The 20657-nt window shown below is 38.3% G+C and overlaps 1 protein-coding gene across 2 annotated transcripts in view; it reads right to left on the reverse strand.

Moving 5' to 3' along the window:
- MBOAT2 (membrane bound O-acyltransferase domain containing 2) overlaps positions 1-20657 on the reverse strand; it is a 135763-nt gene that overhangs the window by 39585 nt on the left and 75521 nt on the right. For both annotated transcript variants that reach the window (XR_002478239.2, XM_012438854.3), the window contains exon 4: positions 843-938. Coding sequence is in view for 1 of the 2 variants with exons in the window: in XM_012438854.3 (XP_012294277.1) it covers positions 843-938 (96 nt within the window). In the remaining variant the exon portion in view is untranslated. The remainder of the gene's footprint in view (positions 1-842; positions 939-20657) is intronic.

The raw sequence follows: 20657 nt of genomic DNA on the forward strand, positions 1-20657 counted from the left end.
ACGGAGAAAAAGATATTTCCTCTTTCTCTTCTAAAATTCTCTTCTTTCATAAAAGTGATTTTTCTCTGAGCTCATACAACTTTGGTCCATTTCTATTGCTGAATAATTTTTTTTTCAGAGGTATCATGACTTTTCCAAGACACTTATTCTTAAATTGGATTTACTGCTCATTACTTATGCAGTCCAGATGACTCCAGACTAGCCCAAAGCAGGCCTACTGTATCTTATTCACTGGAGAAAGCAGTCAAGCCTGACATAAAAAAAAATAAAAGTGTATCTTCAACTTCCCCATCTGGTACCAAAGTGTTAGCAGACGTCACTTTACAAAGATGGAAAGCAAGTTACTTCCTAAGAGCTTTTCTTGTATTTGTTTCATAACAGACATTCAATCAGTTTTGTTACAGGACAGAGACTCATCTAGCACCAGCAAGAAAATAAATCCCCTTTGAAGGAACAAAAGCCAGAAGTTATTTCCACTACTCAACTGAATACTGCTGTTGAATGGAGAACATTGCAAAGAGGTGAAATGCATAAAAGAAAAATGCATCCTTGAGCGTGTTCTCTAGGAAACTCTGACTGACCTAGCTCAAGGGCCTATGAACCAAAGGAAGTCCCATTAGGTATGAAGAAGCAGAACAAGGCTCTCACTGACTTCTGTAGTACTATAAAAGACTACTTAGAAGAGGGAAATTCTAAATGTATAAAGAAATTTTCAACTGAAATGTTTAATAATAGCTTTTCACTTGAACTACTAAATGCAAATATAATATTTTGTCCTATTTTTTGTGCTAACCTTGCTAGAATGGATAAAACAGGCTACTAAATCAAAGTTTTCATCTTACCCTGAAAAATCAGCAGAATATTGTCCATAGTCAAAGATATAGACTCGAGTAACTTGGCACACTGTGAGGTATCCCAGAGCAAACACAAAGCAGTATCTGAAAAACAGAAATAAGCTACATTAATGAAAATAAAACTCATTTTGTTAAAGAGCACATTTTAAAGTAATTTATTAATTAAATATGGTTCAGAAATTAAATATTACTAGATCTACTCTACAAACAGCTTTCTTTAATGACTTATGAAAACTCTTTTCTAGTATATGCTTCAGTTTACTTGACTATCACCTTCAATGGTAAATTCATTTTATTCATTTTCTTCTGAGAGACATACACACACCAATTTATATATTTGACAGTCATGATCACAAGCTATAAATATGTGATTAGTATGTGTTCCATTTATTCCTCCTTTCTAGACATAAAAGTTAGCACAAAAATATCTGGCTAAGGTATACATTAAACAAATTCTTCATAGAATTTTGAAAAAAAACTTGTCCTCAATAGTTTAAAAGCATATCTGCTTAGTATGAGTCAGGCATCAATTTACTCACATTTCATAGCCATGAACACTTAGTGATTTCTAAAAACTTAAGATGCTGGGAATATAGTTACAATTAAAAACATAGCATGGGAAAAAGAACTTATATATCAACAGGAGAGAACAGAAACCCAGAAACAGATTCCAGAATATTTAACACTGATTAAGATGAAGGTTGCAGTGCAAATTATCAGGGAATGGATGGCTTGTCATCTAACTGGTTCACAAATTGGGTGGGGAAAAGAAAGCTATGCCTTCATCTCACACCAAAACAAGTCTATGTGGATAAACTAATTACATGTAAAATATACAAGTACAACAAATAGGAACTGTGACTAAACAGTCAAACGTTCCCAAATTGGGGAAGGACTTTCTAAATATATATGATATAGAAGAAATCAAGGGAGAAAAAAACTTTAATAAAAAATTATATTTCGGCAAATAAAAATCTTTGTCATGTAGGCAGTTCAGGTGGTTTTATGAAAGTTCTTTCAAACTTTTGAGAAACAATTATAACATTTTAGATTATTCCCAAGCAAAGAACAGGGAAGGAAAGCTTCCTAACTCAAACGTTTAACAAAACTAACATATTCATGATTGCTGTATCTGACAAAAATAGCACATATGGATACACATTCACAAAGTGTTGAGAAATCAAATTAAACTTCTAAAAATCATGTGGCAGACTGTACTTTCCAAAGATGCTTGAAACAGTGTATCCTATTTCATATGTTCTTCTGCAGCCTGTCCTGCTCCCTGTCAAGAGGAGGAGCCTATCTCTCTGCCCACTTCAAGTGTGGGCTGGGCTTCCAACTGCACAGAACAGTGGACCACAACATTGGGCTCTGCCTCTGATGAGGGCCTCAGGCTGCTTCCACTAACGGCAGAAGGTAAAGGGGAGCCAGTGTGGGCAGAGACCATGTGACTGGAGAGGAGGAAAGAGCCAGGAGGTGCTAGGCCCTTTTTAACAACTAGCTCTCAAGGGAATTATTAGAGTGAGAACACATTCACCTCCTCATCCCCCAGGGAAGGCATTCATCTATTCATGAGGAATCTGCCCCATGACCCAAACACCTCCCATTATGCCCCACTCCAGCATCAGACATTAGATTTCTACATGAAGTTTAGAGGAGACAAACATCCAAACCCTAGCAAAAATTTTCTTTCAGCTCTTGATATAAAGAGTCAGACATGTACAACAGGGAGGGATGTTACTGATGGCAGCAATCTTGAAAGACAGCCAGCCCTCTGGCCCCAACAGTTCACATGAATCCTACATCAAAGTATACTCCCTTTCCTCCCAGGATCCCCAAGAGTGGGAAGGGGGTGGGGGATAAAAAACCACAAATATGGTACAGTGTATACTGCTTGGGTGATGGGTGCACCATGACACAGTGTATCATGACTGTAGCCAGTACAGAATAAACAGCAAAAACAAAACAAAACCAAAAACCCCACCTATCTCATTAACATAAGCAAAAATATTAACTGACATTCATGTTGAAACTACATTCATTTGCCAATGCAATGATGTGAGCAACTACTTTACTAAATTGGACAGTAATCAAGCATTTATTTATAGTCATTTTGGTCAAATTACAGTTGAATTGCAGCCATAAGTTAACTGTGAGAGTTCAGAAAAAAATAAAAGAAAATCAATGAAAGTGTTTTACGAGAATCAACAAGCTATACAGAATTGACAATAGAGGATATTCTATTTTCATTATTATTTGTAAATTCTGCACTAAAAGTCTGTTAAATTTGTAAAATTTAGAATAAACTCATGTATGTATATTTATGCATACTTTTTTTCCCTAGAAAGCCAGTTAGTTGTTACTTACCAATACACCCCTACTAGCTACATGTGGTTACTGAACTCTTGAAATGTGGCCAGTGTAAACTGAGATAAGCTGCAATTGTAAAATACACCCCAGATTTTGAAGACTAAGTATAAAAAAAAATAGTTTTCATTGATTACACTTTGATATGATACTATTTTGGCAATATTGGGTAAAATGAAATGTTACTAAAATATATTAATGTGCTTTTTTCCAGTTTTTAAACTGTGCCTACTGGAAATTTTTTTTTTTTTCTGAGATGGAGTCTAGCTCTGGCGCCCAGGCTGGAGTGCAGCGGAGCAATCTTGGCTTACTGCAACCTCCGCCTCCCAGGTTCAAGTGATTCTCCTACATCAGCCTCCCAAGTAGCTGGGACCACAGGCACACGCCACCACACCCAGCTAATTTTAATAGAGATAGGGTTTCACCATATTGGCCAGGCTGGTCTTGAACTCTTGACCTCAAGTGATTCATCTGCTTCGACCTCTCAAAGTGCTGGAATTACAAGCATGAGCCACCATACCCAGACGGAAAGTTTTAAATTACATCTGTGGCTTGCACTGTATTTCAATCACACAGTGCTAGATAGTTTTCCTGAAAAAAAGCAAACAGAGCTGGTGGGGCTTTTCACATTTTGGCATTCTCTCTACCTAGAATATGGATCTGAAGGGTGTGGTAGCCACCATCCTGTACCCATGAGGTAGCCAGCTAAGAGGTAGAACCAGAGAAGAAAACTGCTTCTTTAATGACATTGTTGAGCTGCTACATTGGCTCTGGACAACCTAACTTGAGAAAGAATTCTAGGTGGTGGTTTTTTTTTTGTTTGTTTGTTTGTTTTTTTTTACTCTCTGTACTCCTAACTCATCCAAAAGCACAAAAAAACTTTTGTTGCTATCTTGTCTTTTGAATTAGACTGCAGGGAAGGGTGTAGGGGAAAGCCTTTGATTTACAAAGAAAGCAGACATACAAGCCACTACATGAACAAATTATTTTAAGTGACACAGTCCATTTATGAATTTTACTGAATGTCTTCAAACAAAAGAATATACATGCAAATAAACTGGACCTGAGCTGGATTTTAATAACAGCACCAATCACTTTTTATTATTCCTACCTGTGTGACCTTAGAAAGTGACCATTCTTCTGCATCCTGGTTTTCTCATTTCTAAAAGGTGGGTGTACTATTCCAGGGATCCTGGCTATTCTAATCCCATCACTGTCATCTCACCCTCCTTGCAACTGACTGGTTTATGGGAGGCATAAAACCTAGGTCCGGGTGATGAAGCATGACACAGAGCTGTTGGAAAGGCCTTTCTTACTCTTAGTGTGACACCTGCTGTTGGCACGCATATATGCTCAGTGGCTCTCTTTAGCATACGAGGAGCTAGCCTGAGGACAAAGTCAATTTTAATTTGTTTTAATTTGTTTTAATTAATTTGTTTTAATTTGCTGAGATGGCAAAATAGAAAACAGAACTTGGTGTTTTGATGCCCCCATTGACACTGGGTTGTTGAATTAATGAAAACGAGGTGCCTTGTCTCGTGACTTCTAGCTTCAAGAGGTAACCTTTCTCTGCTGTTTACACCATTCACATACTACTATAAATTGTGATTTCTGCACTTCACAGTCAAAAGCATCTGGATATGATTATCACTAATATCAAAATAAAATCAACAGCTTCTGAAGAGTTCCAGAACTTATTCAGAACTGTTGAATTGCTGCCTCATTTCAAAAGCTGAAACCACATCTAAAATATCTGTTCACTTAGGTATTAGATACAGAGTGGAAATTGTTCAGAGAAATTGCTAATTCCCAGGTGGCAGCAACTATGGGAATTAATGAACTAGAAATGCTGCAGAGAACTAAAAACAAATTCTTCTCAAAAAAGGAAAATGTGATGTCACCAAGAGGTTCAAAATCTTGATGGGAATAAAAACAAAAACTAACAAATGAGTTTTTACTTTAACATGATGAAATCAAATTACACTGTTTACTCTCCAAGGTTCTCAGGCTTAGATGGCTTTGGTTGTAGCCAAACTTCACAAAAGGCTTGCACAACTGAATACTAGCTTTTTTCTCTGTATTCTGCCTTCCCCTCTGTATTTTCCAAGACTATTTACTATGTATATTTTGTTTTATAGTGTTTTTTGAAAGAGAAGAACAAAGTTAAAGAACTTACATTACCTGATTTCAAGACTAAGTACGAAGCTTCAGTAACCAAGACAGTGTGATAGATACTGGCCTAATGTTAGACACATATATCAATGAACAAAATAAAGAGTATAGAAATAAAGCCATACATAGATGGTAAATTGCAATTCAAAAGGAAAAAGTATTTGCAATAAATAATGCTGAGACAAATGAATATACATACAGAAAAAATAAATTTCGACTCTTGTCTCTTAACATACACAAAAATTAACTCGATATGGATTATTGATCTAGGCATAAAAACCAGAACTGTAGAACTTCTAGGAGAAACTATTCATAACCCAAGGACAGGCACAGTTTTCCTAGTAAAAGATAAAAAGCTCTAAACTAAAAAATTAAATTCACTTCATCAACATTTAAAAGTTCTGCTCTTTAAAAGTCACCACTAAGGAAGTAAAAAGGCAAACATAGATTGCAAAAACTTTTTCATAATTTATCTAACAAAGGACTTATATCCAAAATATAGAAATGAATTATAACAAAAATTAAACCCAACAGTCAACAGATCTAAACAAAATGTCCCAAAAGAAGATATACAATTAGTCAAACAGCACAGGAAAAGATGTTCAACATCATCAATCATCAGAGAAATCTAAATTAAAATCACAATGAAATACCACTATATCCATCAGAATGATCACCATGGAAAAGGCTGAGAACATCAACTGTTGGTGAGAACGGAAAGAAACTGGCACTCTCATGCATTGCAATGGAGTGTAGAATGGCACAATTACTTTGGGAAGTTTGACAATTTCTTATTGGATTATAATATTTTTATCTGATGCCCCAGCAATTTCTCTCCTAGGTATTTACACCAGAGGAATAAACATATGTATCAACAAAAAGATTTGAAGAATGTTTCAGAAGTTTTACTCCAATAGCCCATTTTTGAATTTTTAAACAACTCAAATGTCCATTAATAGGTGAAAGGATACATAAATTGAGGTATACTCATACAATGGAATAAAAAGGAACAAACCGTTAAACACAACAACAGGGATGAATTTTTTAAACATTAAGCTGAGTAAAAAATGTCAGACACAAAAGATTACATAACGCATGATTCTGTTGCTATGAAATTCTAGAGCAACCTAAACTGATCTACAGTGGGAGAATGCAGCTCATTGGATGCAGAGGACAGGATGGGCTGATTATAAAGGATCACAAAAGAACTTTTTGGGACAACTGAAATGTGCTGTACCTAGATTTAGGGTGGTAGTCACACTGGTCTATACATTTGACCAAGCTCATGGAACAGGCAGCTTTACTTTATTTTAGATAAGTCATACTTAAATAAAACTGATTTAAAAATTATTTCGAAACAAACAATTTTTGTACAACCCCTTTGCAGATTCCTTCTTACCCTGGGGTCCCAGTTTGCATCTTTTCTCCATTTACATTCATTTTCAAGAGGAAATGGGCAGTGTGCAGGGCCCCTAAACAATTACAATAGTGGCATCAAAATCACTGATCTCAGATCACTGTTAACAGAGATAATGAAGTTTGAAGTGTTATAAGAATTATCAAATGTAACACAGACACTAAGTGAACGTATGTTGCCAGAAACCAGCACTGATGGATTTGCTGGGTGCAGGGATGCCACAAACTTTCTGTCTGTTTAATAAAAAGAAAAAAGGGAGTATCTATGATCCACAATAAAATGGAGTTCAATAAAACAGGTGTGCCCATATTTGTTTGACCTGAATTATAGTTCCTACTGGAAAGGCAGAAGGAATACTGAATTACGGAGCTGTTACTGCTCCAGGCCTGAAAGGCTTCCAAGCCTCACTGAAATAGGCTTTTTATATTAAGCAGCTTTACTGAGGTATAATTCACATACCATGAAATTCACTTAATGTAAGTGTACATTTCAACAATTTTTAGTAAAAGTGTAGAGTTGTGTGACCACCACTGCAAGACCACTGCCCCAAGAGTTCCCTTGTGCTTAAGTACTTGCAGTAATCTCTAATCGTACCCTCAACCCTAGGCAACCACTGATCTTTATCTGTCTCTAGAGCTGTCTTTTCTAGGAATCTCATGTAAATAAAATAATACAATAATTCTAAGTGGCTTCTTCCACTTAGAATGTTCTTGAGGTTCATCCATGTTGCTGCATTATCAGCAGTTTGTTCCTTTGTAAACTGCTGAATAGTATTCCATTGCATGGACATGCAACACTTCCTTTATCCTTTCACCAGCTGATGAACATTTAGGCTTTTAGCAGCTTCTGGTTATTATGAATAATGCTACTCTATGTGGACATATGTTTTTACCCTGGGTAGAAACCTAACGACAGAATTTTCACAGCATATGGTAAGTTAATGTTTAACTTTCAACCAAAATGTTTCCCAAAATAACTACAATTTTTATGTTCCTAAAGCCATGTATGAAGATTCCAGTTTCTTCATATCCTCACTAATGCTGGGTATTGCCAGTCTTTTAAATTACATCCATTCCAGTGGACATACAGTGGTATCTTATTGTAGTTTTAATTTGCAATTCCCTAATGACTAGGGATCTTGAGCATCTTCTAATGTGCATAGTAGCCATGAAATGTCTAACCAGCAATTTTGTCCGTCTTTAAATTGGGTTGTCTTCTTAGCACTGATTTCAAGAGTTCTGTCTAGCTTCCAGATCCAAGTCCTGTATCAGACACACGTTATGCAAGTATTTTTCTCCTGTGGCTTATCTTTTCATTTTCTTAAAGATGTCTTTTAAAGAGCAAAAGTTTTAAATTCTGAAATATAAGTATTCAACATTTTTAATTTATTATGATTTATTTTTTAATTTTTTTGAGACAGGTTCTCACTGTTTCCAAGGCTGGAGCACAGTGGTATAATTATAGCTCAATGTACCTTGAACTCCTGGGTTCAAGTGATCTTCTTGCCTTAGCCTCCCAAGCAGCTAGGACTACAGGTGTGTGCCACCATACCGGGGTACTTTTCTACTTAAAAACAACTTTTTTTTTTTTTAGAGATGGTGTCTCACTATGTTGCCCAGGCCAGTCTCAAACTCCTGGCCTCAAGCAATCCTCTTCCCTCGGCCTCCCAAAGTGCTGGGATTATAGGCATACGCTACAGCACCCAGCTAATTTTTTTCTTTATGGACATTCCTTGGTTGTCATACCTGAGAAGTCTTTGCCCAACCGAAAGTCATAGAGAATTTCTCCTATGTTGTCTTCTGAAGTTTTATAGGTTTAGCTGCTACATTTAGGACTAAAATGCATTTTGAGTTGATCTTTATGTATGATGTGAGGTAAGGGTCAGGCTCATTTCTGTGCATATAGAAACCTGATTGTCCCAGCACTGTGTATTTAAAAAAAAATTATCCTTTCCCAACTGCCTTGGCACTTTTGTCAAAAATCAACTGACCATAAAGGTTTATTTCTGAACTCTCAATTTTGTTGCAATGATTTATATACCTATCCTTATGCCAATAACAGAGTCTTGATCATAGTAGCATTAGTTTTGAAAATCAGGAGTGTAAATCCTCAAACTTTTTATTCTTTTTCAAAATTACCTTGGTTATTTAAGGCCCTTAGTATTTCCATATAATTTTAGGAAAAGCTTATCAATTTCTACCCAAAAAAGCCTGTCAGTGTTTCTGTTAGAAATTGCATTAAATCCGTAGATGAATTTGTGAAGAAATGCCATCTTAACAATGTAAAGTCTTCCAACTCATAAATATAAAATACTTCTCCATTTAATCTTCTTTCTCTCAGGAATGTTTTACAGTTTTCAAGTGCAATTGCGATTCTTTTATTAAATTTATTCCTAAGTATTTTATTCTTTTTGATGCTGCTGTAAATGAAATTGTTTTTATATCTGCATTTCTGGAATCTCAGTTTGTAGTATATAGAAATAGAATTGATTCTGTACACTGGTCTTAGAAACTGTAACCTTGCCAGCCTCATTTATTAGTCCTGAGAGTCCTGAGTGTGGCTATTCCAATACTCATTTGGTTTGTGTTCACATGGCTTATATCTTTTCCACTCTTTTACCTTCAACCTATTCATGTCTTTAAAGTGTTTCTCTTGTAGAGAACATATGGTTAGATCTTTTTTTATCCAGTCTGACAACTTCTGACTTTTGATTGACATTTACTGTATTTATATGGTTAGATTTAATCTGACATTTTGCTGTTTGTTTTAGCTAAGTCTCAGGCCTTTTTTGCTCCTCCTTTAGTGCCTTCTTTTGTATTAAACAAATATTTGGTATTGAACTATTTTAATTCCTCTGTTGATTCTTTCAAAGTATATCTTTTAGTTATTTAGTGATTGCTCTAGGGATTACCATGTGTCTCATTTCATCACAATCTATTTCAGATTAATAATGGCTTAACTCTGATAAAATATGGCAAGCTTGCTCCAATATAGCTTCATTTTCTCCATCATCCTTTGAGCTATCTCTGTCATATACAAGGCATCTATATATTTTACAATATCAGTATTATATTGGTATTGCAAATTATTGGTATTGTAAATTAATATTATAAATTATTATTTTAAACACTCTTATGTTCTTTAAAAAATTAAGAAGAGAGAGATGCATATAGACTTCCGTATTTACCCACCTGTTCATCATTTCTGGAGCTTCTCATTCATTCCTTTGGACTTCCTTTCAACCTAAAGAAGGACTTCCTTTGGAATTTCTTAAAAAGCAAGTCTTCATCTGGTATGTCTTTACTAAACCTTCATTTTTGAAGGATAATTTTGCTGGATATAGAACTTGTGGTTGAAAATTTTTCCTTCAGCATTTCAAATATGCCATTCTATTTCCTTCTGGCCTTCACTGTTCTGATAATAATTTTATCATTGCTTTCTCCATAACAAGTTTCTCTCACTGCTTTCAAGATGTTCTCATCGTCTTCGTCTTTCAGTAGTATGACTTAGTGAAGCTGTTTGTGTTTATCCTACCTGAAGTCTGTTGAGCTTCTGGGATCCACAGATTAATATTTTACTTCAAATTTGGGATATCAATGGCCATCATTTCCTAAATGCTTCTTCTGTCCCTTTCTCTCTCCCTATCTTTTGGAACTCTCATTAACCATATGTTGGTGCATGGGATGTTATCCCATAGGTCTCTGAAGTTTTATTTATTTTTCTTCAAAATTTTTTATACCCTTTCTCTTCAGATTGGCTAATACCTTTGATACACCCTGAAGTTCACTGATTCTTTGGCCATTGCAAATCACTATGTAGCACTTATTGTGAATTTTTCGTTTTGGTTAATTACTTTTCAACAGTAGGACTTTCATTTGTTTCTTTTTCAAAGTTTCCATTTCTTTATTGATATTCCCTATTTGTTAAGTCATGAACCTCCTTAATTTTTTAAATGTATTTATAGTAGTTTTTTGGTCTGGTAAATCCAACATCTGGGTCTGTTTAGAAGTAGTTTCGATTGACTGCTTTTTTTCCCCGTTTCTCATAATTTTTTAAACTTGACATGTTAGATAATACATTACAATAGCTCTGGATTTAATCATCTTTTTCTTGAGCACTGCTGTGCTGCTTTTGTTTCTTAGCTTGAAGTTAAACTGCTGAAACTTTCTCACTCATGGTGAGAGCTGATGCAGCAGCTGATGTCCCTACTCAGTTTTTTAAAGCCTCAGTGTTATTTTTTAGCCTCACTCTAGAGGTTGTCCCCTGTGTCTGCATATCTGAGTAGTCAATGATTAGTCAGAACTTATGCTCAAACACCCTAAGCTAGTAAGAGAGCTCATTCAAAGTTCCATCCTTTCTCCAGTCAATCCCAGCTCTTACTTTCTCCCAGGCCCTCTCAGGCCTCCTCTGTGCTGAACGCAGCCTCCAGTTAGCCAGGTGTGCAAGTCCCTTGATGGCTCTCTCACTTCCAAGATCTCCCTGTTAAATGATGGACCACATCCTTAGGATAGGAGAACTGGAGGCATTGTTAGCTACTGCATAGGGTTCTCTGCCTTTCACTCCATATCAAGTCAGCTGGTTTTCATGGCCAGCCTTGCCCTTGAAACCAACTTTGCAAAAATTATAGTGATAAGGGAGATCTAACATAACTGACTCCAGCTTGCTTCTGTCAGACTAAACTGCTTTTGCTCATTCTTGGTGCTAGGGTTATAAGAATCCTTTCCTTGAACTGATCCCACCCTTGTTCAAAAGTTGAAACCATATTTGTAAAGATTAACAAAAGGTCACAACGTTAGAATTATGGTAGGGACTACATCTTCGCTAAAGAATAGGCACATCTAAACCAGACCTGCCGTTGCTTAGCTTGCTTTTCTCTAAATTGCTAACTGCTTCAGAGTCATGTAACCAGGGGTTGCAATATTTATAACTTCCTCAACTACTCCTACAGATAACATCACTATTGTGAAACCTAAAGAACTGGTTTTTGAGATATTTTTCTTCCAGAGTTAGCATTTTGGCAGATCAAGAGACACCACCTGAGACCTCCTCCCAGGAACTGACTCAGCTATGCAAAGACAGTTTTAGACATCCCTGTGATTTCATCCCCAGTCAATCGTTTCAGTTCTCCAGGACCCTGCCAACCAAAGCACCCTTAACTTGAATTCTCAGAGAGGCAGATTTGCAAACTACCTCCTCTGTCCCTCTGCTTGGCTGGCCCTGCAATTATTAAACTCTTTCATTGCAGCAATACCTGCTGTTCTCAGTGCATCGGTTTCTCTGGGCAGCAGTCAAGAAGAACCCATCAGGCTGACACCCTGGCAGCATTACTTTGCCAAAGGATGAGAACAGGATAACTCCAGGCCAGAATACCATCAATTCCCACTGTTCTTATTTAAAAGTCAGAAGTTTTTTATGAATTAATGCTTCTCAAATTGTTGCTTGCTTTTGGTCAATTTCCAGAGCTCAAAAGTGTTTTTCACAAGTTCATCCAGTTTTACAGCTATTTCAGCGGGGAGAATATTTATTGATCTCTTCACTATTCAATAGCTGGCAGGTACATCAATCAAAATGGTTTTTTTGTAGACCAGCAAGGAAATATTATTTCTGTGGGAGGTAAACTAGGGTTCCAACATAGATCCAGAAAATTAGAAATATCTACAACTAGTAAAGTGCTGGTAGTAAGAACAGACAGCCAACTCTCACTAGGAAGAGTAAACTGAGTTCTTTAAATGAGAAATCATCTCTATATTTGCTAGTTGAATAGAAAACAATTTTTAAACCACGTGCTTTATCAGCACAAGACAGCCATGCCATCTTCACACAAGATTCAGAAGTTCCTCCTTTTCTTCCCACTCATGTTAGAACACTTGGGGTCCTCTGTAAGGCAAATTAACCCTCTCTCTAGGATCCCATTTCACTGATTAATAGCCTTACTAGGCTTTTCTTTGAATATAGAGACACCAGATTCTGGGGTCTGGTGACCAGAACACCCACTTCCTTCCTTCCTAGAGACCTGCACGTAATCTTATGATCCTCAATAAAGCTCTGCTGTTCTACAAAGTGTGGGCTTGCTTGGTGATCTGCCCTGTCTCGTTTGACCAGGTGTTCTCTTAGTCAAAACAATGGGATCTCAATCAATTACAGAAAAGTCTCCAGGGATTGTTTGTTCTTTTACAAAGCCCTATTCATAAGAAAGAGGAAAGGAGCTTCAATGTATTCACTATGCCAGACACAAATAGTGACACTGATACATGAAGTCACTCGATTCTTTCCTGTTCTCATTTTGTTTACAGATGACAAAAATGAACCAAACCCCCCACCCAACTATTGTTCCGCCTTTTTTTTTTTTTTAAACAGATCTAACTTTTGTTCCCACACCTGGCTCAGTAAGATAATGAAGTCACTTAATTGTTCTTCACAAAGAAAATTTTCAAAGTTAGCCAAAATACACAAATAAATTGGTTTTTGGCTGTTGATAATAAGCAAATTTATTTTATATTTCAAAATACAAAGAATAATATTTCAGTTTACATGAAGATTTAAGACCTCAACACATCACCTGATTAACAGTCCCCAATTTAACCTCTCCTAGTATCTCAATAAGTACACATAAACAAATTTAAAGCTTTTTAGTAATATCGAAAACTACCGAGGTAATGGCAGAATCGTGGAGCAACTGAGAAAGACAATTATCCACAAAAACACATCCAGATTTCAGCCTATTCTAGTCACTAATAAAACCAGGACTCTAAAAAAATGTTTGTAAAAGACTTCATATCATCCCTCTCACATCCCCAAAGCCAAGATCTTGGTTTTTACACCAAGAGTAGAACCTATCATTGACTGTTCTTCAGGAGCCACATTTTAATAAAGGGTGCTACTGTCCAGATCTCCCCCAGTGCCTGTACACAAGATCACTCATCATTCTTTTGACTTCGGGAGAAAAAACCTTTAGGTAGAAAGTAGGAAAAGAAAAAAAGTAATTCAAATAATTCTGAAAAACACTTAAAAGCCAGGGCAACAAGAAAGACTATGTGGGTTACAGTTCTTTACATCCCATATTTTGGTTCATAACACAACTGAACCAGTAAGTGGGAACAGGATGAAGACACTACCCTGGCTGAGCAACAGATGAGCTGGTCGTAGCCTCACCTACAAGAAAGGTATACTTTCCAGCCTGCTCTTTGATTGCAGATAGGAGAAAATGGTTAGCTTGTGAGCACAGTCTGTTATCAGTTCTTTTAGAACATACATTTTAATCCTCTAAAATTGTCTGGCAGGGTTCTGAGGACACAATGTTGAATGAGACTCACAGTCCCCGTCCTGAGTTTGAAGTCCAGTACAGAAGGCAAAGGCAAATGTGTACGGGCTCACTCACATGTGGCCACTCCACTGAATACAATACATGTATGTTTCCACATTTTAACATTTCTGAAATCAAGAATCCTCTCATAATTGATGGCATGTAAACTTTTTAGTGGGACAAAAAATAAGGGTACATCTTACCATCAATGACATCTCATATTCAATAAAATACAGCATTTCATTTAATCTTCACTACAACCTTATGAAGTAGGTATTATTTTTACTCCAATTTACAAATGAGGAACCTAAGCATAGAGAGGGTAACTTGGATAATGTGACAAGGCTACTGGGCAGGTGAGCAAGGATGAGAAGGCAGTGTGGCTCTAAAGTCTGGATCTCAGCAGCAGTTTTTTGGGGGTTTTGTTTCGTTTTGTCTGCTTTGAGACAGGGTTTCATTCTGACAAGAGTATGGTGGTATGAACATGGCTCACTGAAGCCTTGATCTCCTGGGTTCAAGCAACTCCCCCACCTCAGCCTCCTGCATAGCTGGGACTACAGGCACACAGCACCACACCCTGGCTACCTGCAGTATTAAACCAACTGCAGTATTAAACCAAGTATGAGGAATACAGTGCAATACGTGAAGTATACAAGATGTACAAGGTAAGGTACAACTCTAGGTAGAAAAATCAACGTAGAGTAGAAAAGGCTGACTCATTTTATTAAGAAAAGGGGGAAAGGGCCTCACCACAGAGGTCACAGGTCAACAGGGCTCTGAAAGACCAGCCGGAATTCATGTTGGGGGCAGGGGACTCCCTGCAAATACAAAGGAACCAAGTGTCAAACAGTGGAGCATGTGTGCACTACTACAAATGGTTCATTATGGCTGGGCCTGCCTCAGTCAAGGAGTGAGTGCTGTGAACTGAGAGTGGAAAGGAAGGCAGGGGCAGTCACAATGGGTGCTGCGAAGCTGCCAAGCTAACAGGAGCCAAGAGAGTTTGAAGCAGAAAAGAGGCATGGTCAGACAGATACTGTAAAAATCATCTGGGCAATAGAGCACAGCACAGACCAGAGGCCAGAAGAACTGGCTGGCAGAGTAATGTGAGATGCAGGTACCAGATGGTAAACAGCAGAAATGGGTGGAGCTGAAGACCAACAGTGGCTTTGACATGGGTTGAGCGGTAATAAGAGCTAAGGGTCACCCCATCCACTGAGTGCTTACTACATTCCCCAGCTGCTTTCAATGCTTTACAAATGTCAAGTGCTCAAAACAACTCAAGAAGAAACTGAAGCACAGACAGTTCTTAGTGGTGGCTAGATGTGGAGGTAAGAAGGAAGAAGGGAGGATTTATTCCAGTTACAGTTACCTGGGCAGCTCAGAGAGAGAATAATGCCAAAGAAAGCATCAGCAAGGAAGAGGTCTAGGCCAAGATAAGTGTGGCGTTAGGTATGCTGGGGTGGGTGCAGAAATGAGCAGAGCAAGATGTGGGGCGGGAACATTCTCTGCTCAGGGACACCTGCAGACCATCAGCCCCCGTCATCTCCCTCCAATGGCTATTTCTCTGCCTCCTTTTCTTCCTGTTACTTCTTAAACACTTTACCCTATATCTTTAAGGATTATCTCCCAAGAATTATCTTTATCTTCATCTTAAAACTTTTCATTATAAATTCATAGTCTGCTAAGTGTGGGGACAGAGATAAAATGAATGCATTTAAGAAGGTAACTAAGATTTAATCTTTGAAAAGAATGTAGTGGAAACTGAAACTCATCAATTAAAACAATTTTCAAGAGAACTGAAGACATAAGTGAGATAAGAAATCACGGCTGCAGTAGCTCCGTCATTTTGCGCTTCTCTCAAATGCCAGGCAGCCCAAATGCAATAGAGAGCCGTGTCCAACCGAGGCTGGGAACGCACCTGGGGGTGCATGGAGTGTCGATGAGGCAAGGGAGCTGAGGGCACAGGCAAGAGGGGTAGAGCTGGTGTTTCAGGAAGGGCAGGGCAGGAAGGCACAGCCAGGAGAACTGGTGAAGGGGAAAGGGGAGGAGTATCACCTCTAGCACACCTCCTAGGCCCTCAACTCTCGAGTCTCTGTCACCCACCGCACTGCCAGGCAGACATCCAAATGTGGGTGGTCCTGTGGGAGCGAGAGAGTGTGTGTCGATCAGGCTGTTCTGACACTGCTACTAAGAAATATTTCTGAGTAATTTATAAAGAAAAGAGGGTTAACTGGCTCATAGTTCTGCTGACTGTACAGGAAGCATGGTGCTGACATCTGGTTGGCTTCTGGGGAGGCCTCAGGAAGATTACAATCATGGCGGAAGTCGAGGTGGGAGCAGGCAAATCACATGGCCAGAGCAGGAGCAAGAAAGCAGGGGGAGGTGCCACACACCTTTAAATGACCAGATCTCATAAGAACTCACTCACTATTGTGAGGACAGCACCAAGGAGATGGTACTAAACCATTCATGAGAACCTGCCCCCCATGATGCAATCACCTCCCACCAGGCCCACCTCCAACACTGGGGATTACATTTCAACATGAGATTTGGGAGGGGCGCAGATCTAAACTGTATCAGTAAGCAAGCCTGCTCCAGAAGAGGGGTCTCAGCCAGCTCCAGGAGTTACAGATTTCAGAAATGGAGCAGCACTAGACAAGAGAGTACACAGTGAGGGTGCACCAACAGGACAGATACTAACGAGGGGCTCAGGTGACCCCTGTCACAGAGGCTGGTGGGACGTCCGCCATCCAGATGACTAAGGAAGAGTACAGAGCCACCTACCCAAGAGGCATCAATGAATTCTAGAGCAGCTGTTCTTAAATTTTTCAGTCTCAGGACCCTTTTTACCCTTAAAAAATATTGAGGAAACCAAAGGAACATAACCTACATACACAAAAGCCATTGACATGCACTATATTAGAAGTTAAAACTGAGAATTTTAAAAAATCTGTGAATTCAAGAATTATAAAATTGTTATGAAAAATATATTTTCAAAACAAAAAAATTAGTGAGAAGAGTGGTATTGTCTTATATTTTTATAAATCTATTGAATGTCTGACTTAACAGTAGAACAACAGATCCTCAAATATTTCTACTGCAATATCACACATCATAGAGACTTTGGAAAGTCCCCCATATGCTCTTGAGAGAATGAAAGTGAAAAAGGCAAATAATGTTTAAGTATTATCATTATGAAAACAGTTTTGACTTTACCACCTCTCTCCTAAAGGGATCTCAGGGACTACCAGAGATCTCTGGATCAGACTTTGCAAATGATCCAGAGGATGGTAAATGACAGCAAGTTAGAGAGACATAAAGAACAGAACAGCCAGATAAGCCCCCAAACTGAAAGAGCAGTAAATGGAAAAGGTAGCGGAGAGATGGGAAAATTTCTACTTGTTATGTCAGCAGACACAAAAATAGATCTCAAAACTGCTTGGTAACTTTTTTGTATGTCAGGTGGGGATAAAAGAGTGTAACCTATCAGAATCACTGTCCCAGTCTCCCAAAATCTGGTATAACCCTTTACTTCAAAGAAGTAAAAATTAATGCTACAGAAAGTACTATTACTAATTAACGTTCTGTTAGATGGATTGAGGGTAAGAAAAACCACTGATTTTCCCATGGCTCTTACATTTTGTTTATTTGTTTATTCATTCATTCATTCATTTGAGAAAGGGTCTCGCTTTGTCATCCAGGCTGAAGTGCAGTGGCACGATCTCGGCTCACTGCAGCCTCTACCTCCTAGGTTCAAGTGATCCCAGCCCCGCCAAGTAGCTGGGACTGCAGATATGTGCCACCAGGCCCAGCTAATTTTTTGTATTTTTTGTAGAGGCAGGGTTTTGCCACGTGGCCCAGGCTGGTCTTGAACTCTTGAGCTCAAGCAATCTGTCTCCCTCAGCCTCTCAAACCGTTAGGATTACAGGCATGAGCACCTCGCCTGGTTGGCTCTTACATTTCATAGGAGGCATCAAACAAAGCCCAGATAAATTAAGAAACTAAGCCAAGAATTAGAATTATGAGCTTTAGCTTCCAAATTCAGTGTTCAAACTAAAATTAATTTATATTATTTATACACACACTGATTAACAATGAAGGAAAGCAACCCCAAAATAACAGGGATGGGACAATAAAAATTCCCCATGGGAAATCCACATATTGATAAGGTTGGAGAAGAAGTGGTTTAGTGGATGGAGGCCTGGAGCTTTGGCATTAAACAGCCATGGTTTCAAACTCTGAGCCAAATATGGGCTCGGTGTATAAACCTGGGGAAGGTACCTTCAGTCCTCTGAGCATCAGTTTTCTCGGGTGTAAAGCTGAGCTAACAGTACTAAAGCCCTGGACAGTTGTAAACTTCAAATGGAAATACACTTCAGCAGTTAACATTATAACTGACATTGAGCTGTGTTTACAAATGTTAGCAACCAATGGTAACTTAGCTATTAACAACAGTTTATTAATAATTAAAGATTAATAATTAATCTGTCATCCTTCAGATATTTTACACCTTATTCATTTCTTAATTTTTGTTATTCATTTTCGCTGAATTTTATTTTTAATTTCTCAATTCAATTACTTTTATTTACTTATCTTTTATTTCTTTTTATTGCATTTTAGGTTTTGGGGTACATGTGAAGAACATGCAAGATTGTTGCATAGGTGCATATGTGGCAGTGTGATTTGCTGCCTTCCTCCCCTTCACCTGTATGTGGCATTTCTCCCCATGCTCTCTCCCCCCAACTCCCCACCTCCCACCGTCCCTCCCCTATTTCCCCCCAACAGACCCCAGTGTATAGTGCTCCCCTTCCTGTGTCCATGTGTTCTCATTGTTCAACACTCGCCTATGAGTGAGAACATGTGGTGTTTGATTTTGTGTTCTTGTGTCAGTTTGCTGAGAATGATGGTTTCCAGGTTCATCCATGTCCCTACAAAGGACACGAACTCATCATTTTTGATGGCTGCATAATATTCCATGGTGTATATGTGCCACATTTTCCCTATCCAGCCTATCATCAATGGGCATTTGGGTTGGTTCCAGGTCTTCGCTATTGTAAACTGTGCTGCAGTGAACATTCATGTGCATGTGTCCTTATAGTAGAACGATTTATAATCCTTTGGATATATACCCAATAATGGGATTGCTGGGTCAAATGGAATTCTATTTCTAGGTCCTTGAGGAATTGTCACACTGTCTTCCACAATGGTTGAACTAATTTACACTCCCAACAGTGTAAAAGTGTTCCTATTTCTCTACATCCTCTCCAGCATCTGTTGTCTCCAGATTTTTTAATGATAGCCATTCTAACTGGTGTGAGATGGTATCTCAATGTAGTTTTGATTTGCATTTCTCTAATGAACAGTGATGATGAGCATTTTTTCATATGTTTGTTGGCCTCATGTATGTCTTCTTTTGTAAAGTATCTGTTCATATCCATCACCCACTTTTGAATGGGCTTGTTTTTTTTCTTGTAAATCTGTTTTAGTTCATTGTAAATTCTGGATATCTGCCCTTTGTCAGATGGGTAAGCTGCAAAAATTTTTTCCCATTCTGTTGGTTGCCGATTCACTCTAATGACTGCTTCTTTTGCCGTGCAGAAGCTGTGGAGTTTGATTAGGTCCCATTTGTCTATTTTGGCTTTTGCTGCCAATGCTTTTGGTGTTTTGGTCATGAAGTCCTTGCCTACGCCTATGTCCTGAATGGTTTTGCCTAGGTTTTCTTCTAGGGTTTTTATGGTGTTAGGTCTTATGTTTAAGTCTTTAATCCATCTGGAGTTAATTTTAGTGTAAGGTGTCAGGAAGGGGTCCAGTTTCTGCTTTCTGCATATGGCTAGCCAGTTTTCCCAACACCACTTATTAAACAGGGAATCTTTTCCCCATTGCTTGTTTTTGTCAGGTTTGTCAAAGATCAATGGTTGTAGATATGTTGTGTTGCCTCCGAGGCCTCTGTTCTGTTCCATTGGTACCAGTACCATGCTGTTTTGATTACTGTAGCCTTGTAGTATAGTTTGATGTCTGGTAGTGTGATGCCTCCCGCTCTGTTCTTTTTGCTTAGAATTGACTTGGCTATGCGGGCTCTCTTTTGGTTCCATATGAAGTTTAAGGTGGTTTTTTCCAGTTCTGTGAAGAAGGTCATTGGTAACTTGATGGGGATAGCGTTGAATCTGTAAATTACTTTGGGCAGTATGGCCATTTTCACAATATTGATTCTTCCTAACCATGAACATGGAATGTTTCCCCATCTGTCTGTGTCCTCTCTTATTTCGTTGAGCAGTGGTTTGTAGTTCTCCTTGAAGAGGTCCTTTACTCAATTACTTTTATAAAAGTTCAAAGTGTTGAAGAGATAACACAAGATCACATATGAAATAGTAGTTTAAAGAAAATGCCTTATTGGATTCATGATAACACACTATTTGAAGTATTTGACAACTCAATCACTGTTGTCCTGAGGGAAAAGGACTATGAACCATGTTTTGCTAGGTCATCGGCACAGTCCATCAAGCTCAGTCTGGCACACCCAACAGACTTCCCCTTGGCTGCATAC

Source organism: Aotus nancymaae, unplaced genomic scaffold (genome assembly GCF_030222135.1).
Source record: "Aotus nancymaae isolate 86718 unplaced genomic scaffold, 86718_ANA_hifiasm-v0.15.2.pri h1tg000057l, whole genome shotgun sequence".
Classification (NCBI taxonomy): Eukaryota; Metazoa; Chordata; class Mammalia; order Primates; family Aotidae; genus Aotus; species Aotus nancymaae.